This window comes from Periplaneta americana, chromosome 10 (assembly GCF_040183065.1).
Source record: "Periplaneta americana isolate PAMFEO1 chromosome 10, P.americana_PAMFEO1_priV1, whole genome shotgun sequence".
Lineage (NCBI taxonomy): Eukaryota > Metazoa > Arthropoda > Insecta > Blattodea > Blattidae > Periplaneta > Periplaneta americana.
The window spans coordinates 98,432,248-98,447,407 of NC_091126.1; the positions used below are offsets into that span (position 1 = coordinate 98,432,248).

General features: G+C 37.6%; 2 protein-coding genes across 3 annotated transcripts in view; both read left to right on the forward strand.

Annotated features, from left to right (window-relative positions):
* LOC138707927 (uncharacterized) overlaps positions 1-15,160 on the forward strand; it is a 272,613-nt gene that overhangs the window by 5,824 nt on the left and 251,629 nt on the right. The window lies entirely within an intron of this gene.
* AMPKalpha (AMP-activated protein kinase alpha subunit) overlaps positions 4,616-15,160 on the forward strand; it is a 113,791-nt gene continuing 103,246 nt past the window's right edge. Inside the window, exon 1 of one of the 2 annotated variants that reach the window (XM_069837991.1) lies at positions 4,616-4,799. In XM_069837991.1, coding sequence (XP_069694092.1) covers positions 4,697-4,799 — 103 coding nt within the window. In that variant the 5' untranslated portion in view covers positions 4,616-4,696. The remainder of the gene's footprint in view (positions 4,800-15,160) is intronic. The other variant, XM_069837992.1, reaches the window with a different exon arrangement.

Genomic DNA, 15,160 nt, shown 5'->3' on the forward strand with positions numbered 1-15,160 from the left:
GACACAGTCTATTATTCCTAGTATTCACAGCGCTCCAAGCGGCTAGCAACTATCGCGAGAAATGCAACTCGTTGGCAAAAATCACCCCAAGCTTCGTGACTGTATTTACACTAGCTTAATATCGTTCGACTTGTAGCGCGGGTGCATGCGCGGTACGGATTTCGATCCTTCCCTTTCGATATCTGCTGGGTAGATGCTGTTTCTATTTCTGTGCGACATTTTCGTAGGTGGGCCAGCCGAATTCACGCGACAGGACCCGAACATGGAAAAAGCAGTAGCAGACAACTTTTAATCAGCTGTGTCTCTGTTTTCGCGCGCTTTGTAGCATCATGTCAGAGTGGAACAAAAACCAAGTAATGAAATTAATCGAGCTTTACGAGCAATGTCCATGCTTGTATGACATCAGAAGTAAGGACTATCACAATAGGGTTCGGAGGGAAAATACACTGCTATTTATTTGTAAAAATTTGGAGTCTGTTCGTCCCAATACTATTGTCTCCAACATCAAAACAAAAATAAAGAACATCATGCAAGAAAAAAAAATAAACTTACAATTAATTTTAATACAATAAATATCTATTGGACAATTTTGTTCCAGTTTGAACTCTTTACTGAGAACATGGAATAACCCTTTCTCCTGCCTTCTGGATATCCATTTCCTTTTCCAGTCTGTTTTTTTTCTCATTAGTGAAAACTAACAAAACACTTGAAGTTTCGGAAGCTAAAACAGCTGTTTTTCTATTATTCAAATCCATTCTGTTCATTTAAAAGGCTCACCACATCAATCACACGTTGCTCGAGCTCAACAACTTCGAGTAGCAGACGAGAAATCAAGAGGACTATAGACTGTTAATATTATAAGTCCTCTTGCGAGAAATTCTTTTTTTTAATTGGTGGCACTTTATATGCCTGTTACAATAAGTTCCAGGTCTCTTATGGATTCTTGCCTTTCGCAGTCGTATGGAGAAATATGATAATGTTACATTGACCTTTTCATCTTCCTTTTATCTTCATCAGTGAGATAGATGAGCTGAGTGTAGCAAGTGGAGGGTGATCACTGAGTTAATTCGTGCATGAGAGGGTTGATGTGAGAATGTAGCTTTTCCAGGTAATTTTTCCGTAACGTTCGAACGTAGTCACTAAATAAACTGATGTTGAGATCTCTGTACAATTGGGTATTCCGGATGTGGTAATCTGCTCCAGTGATAGTTCTGCATACTGCACGTTGGATACCGTCGAGTCTTCGAAGATGGCAGGGGTGGGCGTGAGACCATGCTTCACATGCATACATCATGAATGATCTGATGACGGATATGTACAGTTGCAATTTGGTTTTTGTTGGTATTGAGCTCTTGAAGATGGGATATAGGAACATGAATCGTTGAAAAGCTCTATTTCTCACGGAATGAATATGGTGTCTGAACGTTAGTCTCTTGTCAAGGAGGACTCCAAGATATTTTCCTGATGAACTAAAGGGGTTGGCTTGATTTTGAATATTAAGTGGCTCATTTATACGGGGGAAACGTCTTGTGAATATGACTACCTCTGATTTGGTGTTATTTATTTTAAGCCTCCATCTCGTTGACCATTGCGTTATTTTATCTAGAGCTTCTTGCATATGTTTGCGGGCATACTGTATATTGAAGTGCTTCGTATATATGATTGTATCATCTGCATAGAGGGCATGTTGGCATTTTGAGTGCGAAGGGATATCTTGAACGTAAGCTGAATATAAAATTGGACTTAATATGGAACCTTGAGGTACTCCTGCATGAATTGGTTTGGAAGTGGAAGTTTGTTTGTGATAACGGACTTGAAATGTTCTTCCTTCCAGAAAGTTTGCTATTAGGTGAATGTATGCATCAGGGGTTGAGAGTTTTTGTAACTTATACAGGAGTCCATCATGCCAGATAGTATCAAATGCCTTCTCTATATCTAAAAATGTAACAAAGGTATGTTGTTGAGATAATAATCCTGTCTGTATGAAGTGCGTTAGCCTGACCAATGGTTCCCGAGTGCTATGTTCAGATTTGAATCCAAATTGTTCATTTTGAATAACATCTGGAGCAGTTAAGATTGGACGTAGTCGTGATAGCAGAAGTTTTCCCAGTATCTTTCCTAGGAAGTCAAGTAAACTGATAGGTCTGTAGCTTGTAGGAAGTGTGGGGTCCTTTCCTGGCTTGTGGATTGCAATAATTACGGCTTCTTTCCATGCTTGTGGAAAGTAAATGAATTTGAAACAGGCATTGTTGATCTTCGTTAGGTGTATTATGGAGCGTCGGGGTAATTTCTTCAATGCTTGTGGAGGAATGTTGTCTGGACCAGCTGTATTCTGAAGTGGGATTTTGCGGATTATGTTATGTACTTCTCGTGGGTTGGTGACTGGTATATTATGTCTTGGAGGCTGTTGTAGTATGCTCTTCACAATTTGCGTGACTTCCTCTGTGAATTTAGGTTGGGATGGCTCTTCATGTGGTTCAAAACGGTGTTGGAACGAATCTGCAAGAATTTCAGCTTGTTTTCGAGGATTATATATCATTTGGTGGTTGGTATTTTGTATAGGTGTGTTATGTGAGGTATTTGTTTTACCTAATATTCTTTTTGTTAATTTCCAGAAATCTTTTTTAGTTGGTGGAGAATTTTCTATTTTTATGGCGAAGGCTGCGAGATATCTACCAAGAGTGAAAGGTGATACTACATTTAGCCGACAGAAAGCGCTTGATATAGGACGTTGCTCGACAACTTGCGTCGACTTGTGGCCGTGCTTGTGGACGAGAAATCTGCCAAGTGTAAATGGTGATGCTACATATAGTCGACAGAAAGCGCTTGATGTTGCGCGACAAATAGCAAGTGTAAATAGGGACGTTGACTGTGATATTATATGTTATGGGAGAGCATATATTTCTCTTGATTTGGAAACCCACTGCTGCGTTAACAAATAATTTCCCAATGGGTATCTGTATAGACAAATATAGGCTACTACAGAAGTTTTCGATCAGTAAGAACTGTTTAGGTATTATATGTGTAGTAATACAAAACCACAGTCTACTATATACAGTCGCGAAGCTCAATATGTAGTAAAAATGCAAACATAGGTAGTTGCCCACCACTAGGATCGCTACTATCGCCTCATCATCGCAGATCTCTCTCCTAGCAGCCGACAAAATATGTTACACTTTCGTTGTCGTGTTCTTTTGGAAAAAATTAACACCTTCCTTCCATTATTGAAATATTAAATGCATAAAGTTAATTTATTATTTTAATGAATGCATATTAAATTCCACCATAAACTCGAAGATACCTGCAAGAAATAAGTTAATATAATTTTTGTTTGCGCAAAACGAACTGAAATTTACTATAATAGCTTCACTCATTCAAGATTATAGCGATAGCGATAATTAACTATGACACCAATAAATATTAATTTGCATTTCTCTTTACAACAATAATAATGGAAATATGAATTAATGGAGTAACTTACGTGTACCGGTACTTGTAGTGTATGCTTACGTAGTTAAAGTGGGATGAGGTTAAGCAATAATAATCACACCAGAATTGGAAATAAAACGTGATCAATAAATTTTATTGTAATAGACTTTTTCTACGTCTCTAGTAAAGCAACATATAAAAATAACAACAAAATTAACAGCTATAATTAAAAACATATCCTTTGAAGAAAAAAGTAGGCCTAAGCAATAATAATCCCACCAGAATTGAAAATAAAACGTGATCAATAAATTTCATTAAAGCAAACTTAATTTTTCTACGTCTTTAGTAAAATAACACATAAAAATTATAACAAAATTAATAGCTACAATTAAAAATATATCCTCTGAAAAAAAAAAAAGTAGACCTAACCTTTATTTCTCTGGAAATTTAGAAGCCTAAGTGACAGAACTTTAACCGGTATCTAATGTCCTTTCGGTTAGACTGAAACATTTCATTGTGAAATTTAAGGATATACTGTATTCTAACAGTCACAAATAACTTCAAATTAACAGTTTTGTTTCTGCACAGCATTCTTGTGGAAACCCAGGAACCTTTCTGAATCTTTCGGAAATCGGATAACTCTGGCCTCTTTCTCTTACTGTTGCTACAATTTATAGCACTACAAACGTCTCCTTCTTGTCCCATATTATTATTCCAATTCTTATATTTTAGCCATTAACATTTTCATTATAACCAATAATGAACATTTAACAAGCATCAATGTGAAGAACGCAACGAGCTAGCACTCGATAGAAATACGACACAGTCCAAAGTCGACCATGGACAGTCTATTGTTTGTAGTTGCTAACCGCTTGGAGCGCTTTATCACGAGATTTGCAAAAAAAAAACACCTCAAACTTCGCGACTGTATATAGTAGACTGTGTACAAAACTATGACAAACTACTAACACTAACCAGAAATACGATATATTTATTTGTTTTGTTACTTCAGTTGCTACAGTTATAAGCAGAACAGTCAAGAGACGAGAGGCATCTTAAAATCATAGTTGTAACTAGTACCACTCAGAGCGCTGATTCTGACGTGTTCGGCACTATTCCTACGTCTATCTCGTTGGTTTTGTGAATGATCCGAATTTTCCTTGATTGTGTAATATTCTAGATGTATTTTGTATGTTATCTGTCTACAGCTGTTGTCTTCTGGTAATGTAAATTTGACATTAGGAATAATTATTAGTATTCGCTAATCATGGCGGAAAAATTGCAGCAGTCTTCACAGCAACCTATTGTGAAGATAGGACATTATACTCTGGGACAGACATTAGGTGTGGGAACGTTTGGAAAAGTTAAAAGTAGGTGAAAATGTAAATTTCATTTAATAATCTTGAAGTTATAATGTCATGATAATTTATTTCCAATCAACTTCTTGACTCCCGAGTTGTAGGCTATTTATGAATGAATATTATAATACGTACGTAACTTGTCAGTCGAATTTTATAAACACATATAAGTATGGAGATATGAAAATTATTTGTAAGTTATATGAGAAGTGATTGTACTCTTTGGGAAAATTTCAGCTCTAACCTCCTATCACGGTGTTAAAGTTAGGTTATGTTAATATTTTTGTTACTACTACTACTACTACTACCTTCACCTCCACTTCCACTTCTGACAAACTGGTTTGCAGTTTGAATATTCGATTCTGCTACGCACAACATATGATTTAAAAAAGTACTTAAATCATTGAAAATAAACTCAAAATATAACCATACTAAGCCCAAATACTTTCGTTTCCTGCATACCTGACCAATGATTTTCTCGGATATTTTCACACTAAATCAACACGTAGGACATGTTTGAAAATAATGTTCGATGCGGCATTCTTGGAAACTTTATCATAGGTTCTTGCTTTTTTGAAGGCACAGTTAAAGATGCGAGACATATTGTTATTTTGTCAGTAACCCAGTGGTATCACCGTTATGTTGCACTATCCTGGAAGACACTCCTTTCTTCCGTCAAGAGTAAATTTATGATAATTTGCTAGGAGACATCGTTGCATATAGACCACTTTTACACTAAACCTAACCTTAGTGTATACAACGTATACTAAAACACTAACCTAATCTAACGTAACCTGTCACAGATTAAGTAAAAGGTTAGGTTAGTTTAGGGTTTTAGTATATCTTGCAAAAACAAATTTTAGGTTTAGTGTAAAAGTGGTCTATATGCAGCGACGTCTCCTAGCAAATTACCAAATTTATTTATGTACCTATCTGCCAGAAAAGCTTACATGCAAGCATAGTAAAAGCCTGCACAAACCAAGTCTAACCTCTCACAGATTTCCGACTTTACGTAAATTCGCCCATTTATTTTTCTAGATATGTATACTTGCAAAATTAGACTATCTTTCACTTTCATTTCATCATAAAGTAATGCAACATAGATGACACGTCAGTTCCGTATGTGGTATGTAGCGAGATTGAATATTCATTGTAGTTAATTATTTGGAGGATTTCAAAATACTTAATTCTAAGTTGCTACTGCTGTACCTTAGTGGTAATCTGTCGAAAGAATTTGTAGTTCCACAGAAATTTTGAAACGTCTTGAGAATGTGTACAGTGAATATAAATCTTAGATATATTTTACACAATAAATACGGTACCATTTTTTTGTTCTCCAGAGTTTAGCAATGAGCCTCACTGTTGCCTATGCTGCTTATTCATTACTATGAAAAAATATCTGAATACTGAATCTCCTAAAATGGAATTAAGCCAAAGCTTAGAGTCAGTATTTTGATTTTGCATTTGATTTGTTTTAATAGAAGAAAACGAGGAAGAAATTTGGAGTGGCGGTCTAGGAGCTGAAACTATGAGGAAACCAGTCTTCTTTTGAAGATGTAGAATTGGTCGTATCTACTACATACACATGTACTCTTTTGAGTTCAGCAGATATTCGTGGGTGGTAATGGACAGGTTAATAAGTTCAGCAGCATACACCAATAGTAAGCTGTTGTATGACGTTGCATTAAGTGAATATGGAACATTTAAGCATGTAGAATGAATTTACATGATCCCACTCAGCAAATCGTCAATGATGTCGACGTTTCTTTACAGTTGCGTTACCATGTTTAGGTACAAATAATATATTTACATATTTGGCTTCTAGTCGAGTCGTATGTACCGTAAAGAAAAGAAAATTGGGTGCAGACATCTATTTCGTACGGAAATAAGGTTGGAAATTTACTATGAAAGTGGGGGCTGGTGTGAAGATGTTCGGGCAGGGATACTGGATCGCTTTGTCGAGGTGGAATTGGTAGGCGGCAAGGATGGGGAACACATACATCACATTTACGTGCGTTTCCTTACTGATTGTACGGAAAAAGCGAGTTTTCGTAAGGTCGAATCATTGACAGGTTAAGTTAGTTTAGTTTAGGCATTTGGTATACCTTGAATATACTCACAATTGTCTAAGAATGAGCCCTTCCAAGGCATACTAAAAGCCTAAATTAACCTAATCTAACCTGTCACTGATTCGATCTTACAAAAACTCTCTATGATCAATAAGGAAACACAAGAAAATGAATGATATATATCTGCTGTCATTCCCTTCTGCCTAATCCATCTCGCTCGACTCGAGTGGTCCTGCCTCCCACACCTCTCTGCCAGCCATCACTTTCACAGGAACTTTCGTTGTGAAATTGGTGTCGAAATTCATTTTTTTTTTGTTTTTGTTTTTGTGTTTTTTTTTTTTGTTTTATGGTACGTTTGATTTGACTAGATCCCAAGGATGTAAATACATTTTTGTATATTAAAGTGGTAACGCAATAGTAAAAAATACCATTGTTTCATTTTGCAATATGTTACTGTTGTCTGTCAACATTGAAATAACTTTCACTTGAAAGAGGAATTTTTTTAAGCTCTGGAGGTGTGGGCTAGAAAGAAGATTAGTAGTGTGCCTGCTGATAAGTGCGATGGATCTCTCATGGCGTGATTTTCGTACCATAATTTATTATGATTTTAAAAAAAGATCTAAATGTGGATCAGTGTTGTGAGTCTTTGGCACTTGTATTTGGTGACTCTGCACCCTCTTATGCGACCATAGGCAATTGGTTTATGGAATTCAGAAGCGGTCGATGGTCCCTTGAAGATGAACCTCGCCCAGGCCAGCTGCACACTGCAGTGACTCTTTATAGCAATGAAGCTGTGAGAAAAGCGATAGTGGAAGACCCACACATGACCTACGCAGAAATTCACAGGACCCTAGGAATTGGATTGACAGATATCAACACCATCTTGAAAGACCACCTGCAAGTTAAAGTTTTGTGCTCGTTGTGTCCCTCATTCTCTGATGGAAGAGCGGAAAGAAGCGTGTGTTGAATGATACCATTTCATGTTCCAAGAATTTGATAATGGGACAAACAGGGACATCTACAGTATCATCACTGGTGACGAATCATGGATATACCATTATAATCCCGAAACAAAACAGCAATTGGCAGTGTGGTGCTTTCAAAATGACCTGCCACCAACAATGATGCAGCAGAGCAGGAGTTCAGACAAAATGATAGTGGTATCTTTTTTCACTAAAATAGGCCCGTTAGCGACTGTGACTCTTGATACACATAAAACAGTAACTGCAGAATGATACAGAGACATTATTATGATGTGAGGCGAGAAAATGGCAGGTGACTTGTGGCCCACTGCTAGTGTGGTTTCCTGCGAGCACATAACCATTTCTTCAACACTTCTACAATACATAACAGTACTAACAATAAATGTTCAATAATTTGGACTTACCATGCTCACAGTTGTTGGTGAAACTGATCCCCATTTGCTGCCACACACAACTGACATCTTCTGATAAACAATTGAACAACTCTCTGAAGTTCCACAGCATTGATAGCCTCGATTTCTTCTCGTATATAGTCTGTTTCTTCAAATCTTTTAGCAATTCTTTTAATTGTTTCGGCTGAGGGTACAGGTCTGTTTGGAAACATCATTCGAAATTTATGTCTTGCTTTCGCACGCGACCTTCTGTCTTTTGTGTACGTATTGTACATATACACATGTTCATGCTATGAGAATTGTTGGTAGGCATTACCTAAATACACATAATCACTAAACTTTATACCATAACTTTGTACACTTGAAGAATCAAGACTTTTGCAGCGTGACTTGGGACTACAGCGAATGCCATATGGTGACTGAAGATCTACTGTGCTATACCTCTAACAACCTGCTCATCGCAGACCGTGCAGGGAGTGGACTGCCAGTAACCCGGTGTTTTCTCGCCTCATGTCATAAAAATGTCTCTGTATGTGAGCCATGACAATGCCCCCCCTCCCACACACAGCAGCCAGAACTCTGGATTTCTTGGCCCAACAAATAATAATCCGTGGCGCTACAGCCCGTGAAGGGCCTAGACCGACCAGCTGGCTGCTGACTCACGCCCACATGCCGAAGGAGAGGTGGACGATCATCCAACCAGAATGGAGGTATCGTGTGGTTAGCACGATGATCCCCCCAGCCATTATAGCTGGCATTCGCAACCGGATTTCGCTACCTATCGTAGCTCCCCAAGTGCATCACAATGCTGGGTGGGCATCGGTCCTATACACTGGCCGAAATTTCATGAGAAAATTTCTTCCCCCATGAGGACTCGAACCAGCGCGCATTCCATAACGCGAGTCCTAGCCGGGATGCCTTAGACAGCGATGCCATTGTGCGGGACTCTTGGCCCAACAAAAGATCCCATTGTTACCTTATCCCCCTACTCTCCAGACCTGTCCCCATGTGACTTTTTCCTTTTCCCAAAACAAAAGAAAGACTTAGTGGACACCAGTTTCCAGTACTTGAAGTAGCAGTTGTGGCTTATCTGAAGGCTGTTAAGGACGTTCCTGAAGAAGTCTGGACTGAGACATTTTCTAAGTGGTTCCGGCAGATTGAAAAATGTATACACGTGTTCATGGTGAATACTTTGAAAAGCTGTAGAAGTTTCAAGTAAAAAAATTTTTGTGAACTCTGCTAAAAACTTTTGTAGTGACCCTCGTACTATCTTCTAACTACTATATTAGAAGGATTCCTCCACAGGACTGGTATCTCAGAAGGTAACTGCTGTAGATGTTACCACCTCTATGATGAAACAACACTGCACCCACTCTGTGATTTTGAAGTTCTAGCTAAGGCTAGATATTTTTGTATTTGGGTCTGATATAATGTCACACCAAGTGACTCCCATGAAATCCGAATCAGATGACTGGTTTTGTTCATTGAGAAATAAGGTAAATGTATCCCTGTGACATGCCATGAAGGCACTTGGGGAGGCATGGAGGTAGAGCCCCATACTTTCCATGACCTCGGCACTAGAATGAGGTGGTGTGGTTGGCACCATGGTCTGACTGCCTTTTACCCTCGGGAAAGACCTGGTACCCAATTTTATAGAAGGCTGAGTGAACCTTGGGGCTGTTCTGAAAGTTTGGCAACGAGAAAAAAATCCTGTAACCACCTGGGATCGAACCCTGGACCTTCCAGTCCGTAACCAGCTGCTCTACCAACTGAGCTACCTGGCCACCCTCATTGAGAAATAGGTGGTCTTTAAAGACTGGATCAAAAATGGAAAACAGTTCAATAAAGCCAGGAAATTATTCATGTTAGAGCCACGAATCATCAGAAGTGATTCCCTGAGCCTCCACAGAAGTAGGTTTTGTGCCACTAGCAATTTTACTCAAAGAAGCTCTAATCAAGATTTCATGCCACATTCCCTTTTCCCTTGCAATCCATGCCTGAAGTTCTACGCTACGTCAGTTACACATTTTTCAACTAGATTTCTTTCCAGTTTGTGAAGGAACCTCAGTGTGTCATGCCATTTTCATGAACACTCATCTTTCAAGAGCTTTCCAATTGTTAAACCCTGTTTCCTGTTCAAATGCAGACTAATGTTTGACGAGGAAAAGAGGAGGCAGCAGAAATGAAATTCCGACTTTTTAGTACATAGACAATAGACCATCCATGAGCAAATGTCTTCCTTACTGTGACGACCATCACTTTGAACCAATGTTTATTCACAGAACGATTATTTGTGAGTGCGAAAGGTTCCTTGCTATTCTGGAAATATGTTGCACCCAGCTATATTACACTGGCCAGCGAAGAAAATGGATTGCTTAATTTTTTAAAAGCTATAATAATTTTATAGCTTATGCTTTTATTTTTTCTACATTCTGGCAAAGGCATAGATAAATTTGAGGTAAATATGATTCTTCAATCTCGTCGTTAAAATGCTTTTTGTTTGCTGTTTATTTTAAAGTTCTAAAGTATTGTAATTTATACATAATTTTAAATGCATTTCATGAAGTTATTGAGGCAGTGGCTTACATTAACACGATTATGCCACTGAAATTGTCACTGTGCGCGTACCTTACCCTGATATTGTGTGTTACCACCACTACAATGATGTCCTCCATTCGTCACACCATGCTGACCACCAGGTCCTGCAACGTTTCCTGAGGGATGAGGTTCCACTTCTCCTATAATGCTTCCTGCATTTCGTCCAGAGTGTCGAAGTTGCGACGTCGGACATTTTAGCCGAGCATATCCCACATGTGTTCAATAGGGCTGTGTGCTGACCAGTCCAGGGTTGGTATCCCTATGTCATGAACGTAGTCGATCATGCAGTGAGCAATATGGGGGTAAACATTGTCTTGTATAAGGATGAAATTTTGGCTGGCGAAGGGAGCGAATAGGATTACATGATCTGCTAACACTTCCACTATGTATGAATGCTCATTCAGAATGCCTCCATCGATGAAAATAAGTTCTGTTCAGGCACCAAAACTGATATTGCTCCATACCATGAGAAAGCCCCTCCAAATAGCGTCCTTTTGGAGAAGTTGCAAGGTGAATAACGGTCCTCACACTTTCTCCATTCTCTCTACCACCAGATGACTGGAAGCAAAATCACTACTCATCTGTGAACAGCACCTTTGGCCACTGGTCCACAGTCCAATTCCGGTGTTGACGCACTAATTGTAATCACTCAGCCCTATTTTGGGAGTGAGCTATGGAAAAATTGCAGATCTTGTTGAGGTTAAATTGGCTTCCTGGAATCTTCATCTGACATTCCTCTCATTCACAGTGACCTTCCTCTGTGTTCGATATGATTTCTGGCCTGGACTGTGGTCGTGTAAAGATATTGTAAGACTTGGAGAATCAGAAACCTCTGATCCCTGGTGGATGTAAACCTACAACGGCCTGATTCCAGTTGTCTATGGTAGTCCCCAGTTCACAGACTTGCCGTGGGGCATGTTGGATAATTTCACGATGGCATTAGTAGCAAAACAAATAATTCATCCACCCTCAACCAACATGACAGCTCTCACAATGTGGTGTCGAATAAGAAAGTCTTAACGTATCAAATTCAAAGCAGAAACTGAAGAAACTATGTAAACCATCTTTAAAGATCATTCTTGATTCACAAACTTTTATCATTTGTATGTCACTAATGTTATTTGAAACTTGTTAAATTAAAAAAAAAAAAAATTGCTTCACGGTGTTAACTTATGAAACTTTATATGGAAGTTTGAAATTGACGATAAATCACTCCAAAACTGATCACTGAGGTAAAGTACCATATTCATTTTCATAAGTTAACATAGTTAAGCATAAGAGTTGTTAATTTCATAAGTTTTAGTTATTATTAGTAATCTTTTAAAGATTTATTAAGCAAGTTCAGACAAAATTACGTGAGTTTCATAATATTGACCCTTGTTGTTTGTCCTCACTATTATATAGGCTATGCCTGGAGGGATATTTTAAACATTTGTTTCATTTTACGATCACCATTAGGACACCTTAGATCTGGCTCTTCTTTTTATAATTTGTTACATGCTATATTGTTACTACCTGTTTTTATTCTAATCTTTGTTTTAAAGAAAGAACAATTAACTTATTGTTTGTATACAACTGAAGTCTGATTAGTATAATATGTTACTATTATCTGTGCATTTCCAACTGGCTGATCAAGGTCACGTACAAATGTACAAACCACGCACAAATCACTGAACTGAAAACTGTGAACTGAAGCACTGGTAATTCCGGCCGTCCCAGCTGACTTTAGTTGAGGAGAATGGTCCAGGATTGTGGTAAGCACACGTGGCAAATGCAATCCATTGCTTGACCTTGAGCTGCCAGTTCGAAGTGCACACATAATAGTCAGCAATGTATGCAATAGAGGGAGGAAAGGAACTGGCCATCCTTCCCCATTATCTCCTGGCTTAGTTGCCTCATGAGTGATGCCTTATTGGTGCCACTTATGAGGTTTAATCCTATCTTCGAACAATTGACTAAACAAAAACTTTGATAGTTTTATTAAATATAAGTAATTGTAATTATATTAAACTTGCCATTTTAAATATGTTTAGTTGTATAAAAATTCTAAATTGCATTCGTATTTTAAATTTGTAGTTTTAAATCCTAGTCTTTGTACTTTCAAAATTCAAGTCAAAAGTGCAAATAGCTCTAAATGCTTAAACACTAGGCCTACTGTTACATCAGTGTGCAAATGAAATGACTTTGGAGGAAATCGTATCACCAAATATTCAATATAATAGGTGGTCTATTTACTTATAAATGGCTTTTAGAGAACTCAGAAGTTCATTGTCGTTCTCATTTAAGCCTGCCATAGTCCCTATCCTGAGCAAGATTAATCCAGTCCCTAGTATTATCCCACCTTCCTCAAATCCATTTTAATATTATCCTTCCATCTGCATCTCGGCTTTCCCAAAGGTCTTTTTCCCCCAGCCTTCCAACTAACACTCTATAAGCATTTCTGGATTCGCCTATATGTGCTACATGCCCTGCCCATCTCAAACGTCTGGATTTAATGTTCCTAATTATGTCTGCGCTGTGTAATTTTCTCCATTCTCCGGTAATTTCACCCCTCTTGGTCCCAAATATTTTCTTAAGCACCTTATTCTCAAACACCTTAGCCTCTGTTCCACTCTCGAAGTGAGATTCCAGGTTTCACAACCATACAGAACAATTGGTAATAAATTCTCTAATTTTAGCTTTTTTTGAGAGCAGACTGGATGACGAAAGCTTCTCAACTGAATAATAACAGGCATTTACCATATTTATTCTGCATTTAATTTCCTCCTGAATGTCATTTATATTTGTTACTGCTGCTTCAAGATATTTGAATTTCTTCACCTCTTCAAAGGATAAATTTTAAATTTTTATATTTCCATTTCGTACAATATTTTGGTCACAAGACATAATCATATACTTTATCTTTCCGGGATTTACTTCCAAACGTATCTCTTTACTTGCTTATAGGTTCGATTATAACGTGTTTATGAATATACAGAAAGACATTTAGAAGAATTGGTTACAGACTCCTTATAGCACCCAATAGAAAAATGTTGTTAACCGCTTATTATGTAATTGTTTTCTTTATTAGTGCTGGCATATTGGACTTTTCTGCAATTTATGTAGAATTAAAGATAATGTGATCCAAATTTAGACAATTGCATGTACTCATGAAGTACAGAAAATATTAATTAACTAGGTATAATCAAATTTCTGTCCCTATATTTAGGGCTAATGCACAGTGAAGCTGTTATTGCAATGTCATTTTTTCCAAACTCTGATAAGTTGTTGCATATAAGACTTATTGTTTACTTACAACAAAACAATTACATATTTAAGTCGCATTTTATGATGTAGGCCCTATAAACTATTTCTTGCAAAGTATGAAGTTCTCAATTGAAAGGAGGGAAATGATGATGAAAATTCTGTAGTTTTTTTAAAATTGATACATATTAACTGAAAAGCACTACAGTGGTTTGTAGCATTGGGGGCTGCCAGACTCCATTCAGTGCCTGCTCTATACCTCTTTCTTTTTTTTTTTTTTTTTTTGCTAATGGCAGGTACTTGACTTTTCATCGTTCACCCTATGAAACCAGTTATGTAGACCAATTTATCGACAGAGTCATTGCCCAGGGTGCTCCACAGGAGGCTGGTCTACGCTACACCCATGATGAGATGAGATCATGATGATATTTTTTGGGTTGCTACAAGGGAACCGGAGCTCCCAGAGAAAACCCAGTGTTACCTGGACCACGGGCTTGCCCAACACAAGTTATAAATCAGGAGTACACCGGAGATCGAACCCGGGTCCACAGCATTATAAGTCCAGCGCTTTAGCCACTAGATCACCATGGCAGTGCTATACCTCATGTTACAAGTGGGAAAGGGAACCAACATCGCACTAATAATAGTGCACAATGTAAATATTTTAAATGAAAGCATAAATTTATATAAAGCTGACAATAATGAGCACCAACCTGTGTTACAAGAATTGATTCATTCATTGTTAAAAGGCACTAAGTCAGTTCTTTATGAATTGGATATTTTAATGGATTTGTAAAGTTTTTTTCTTGATTTAAAACAATCCAATTTTATTTTCTATTTTAGTATTATCATTGAGTGGTACATAAACACAACAGAAACATAATTTTAAAATTATTAAGCTAATACAACAATTTTCTATGATTATCGCAATGTGGAAAGAAATGACTTAGTGCCTTTTACCAATGAACGAGTCAATTGTTGAAAATGATGTCCCTCAGCAGCAACTTTGTGTGATGGTTCTTTTATTTACTTATTTTTTAAAGAATTTGTCTTTTATGCTCTCTCTCAAATAAAAATCACATGGAGTG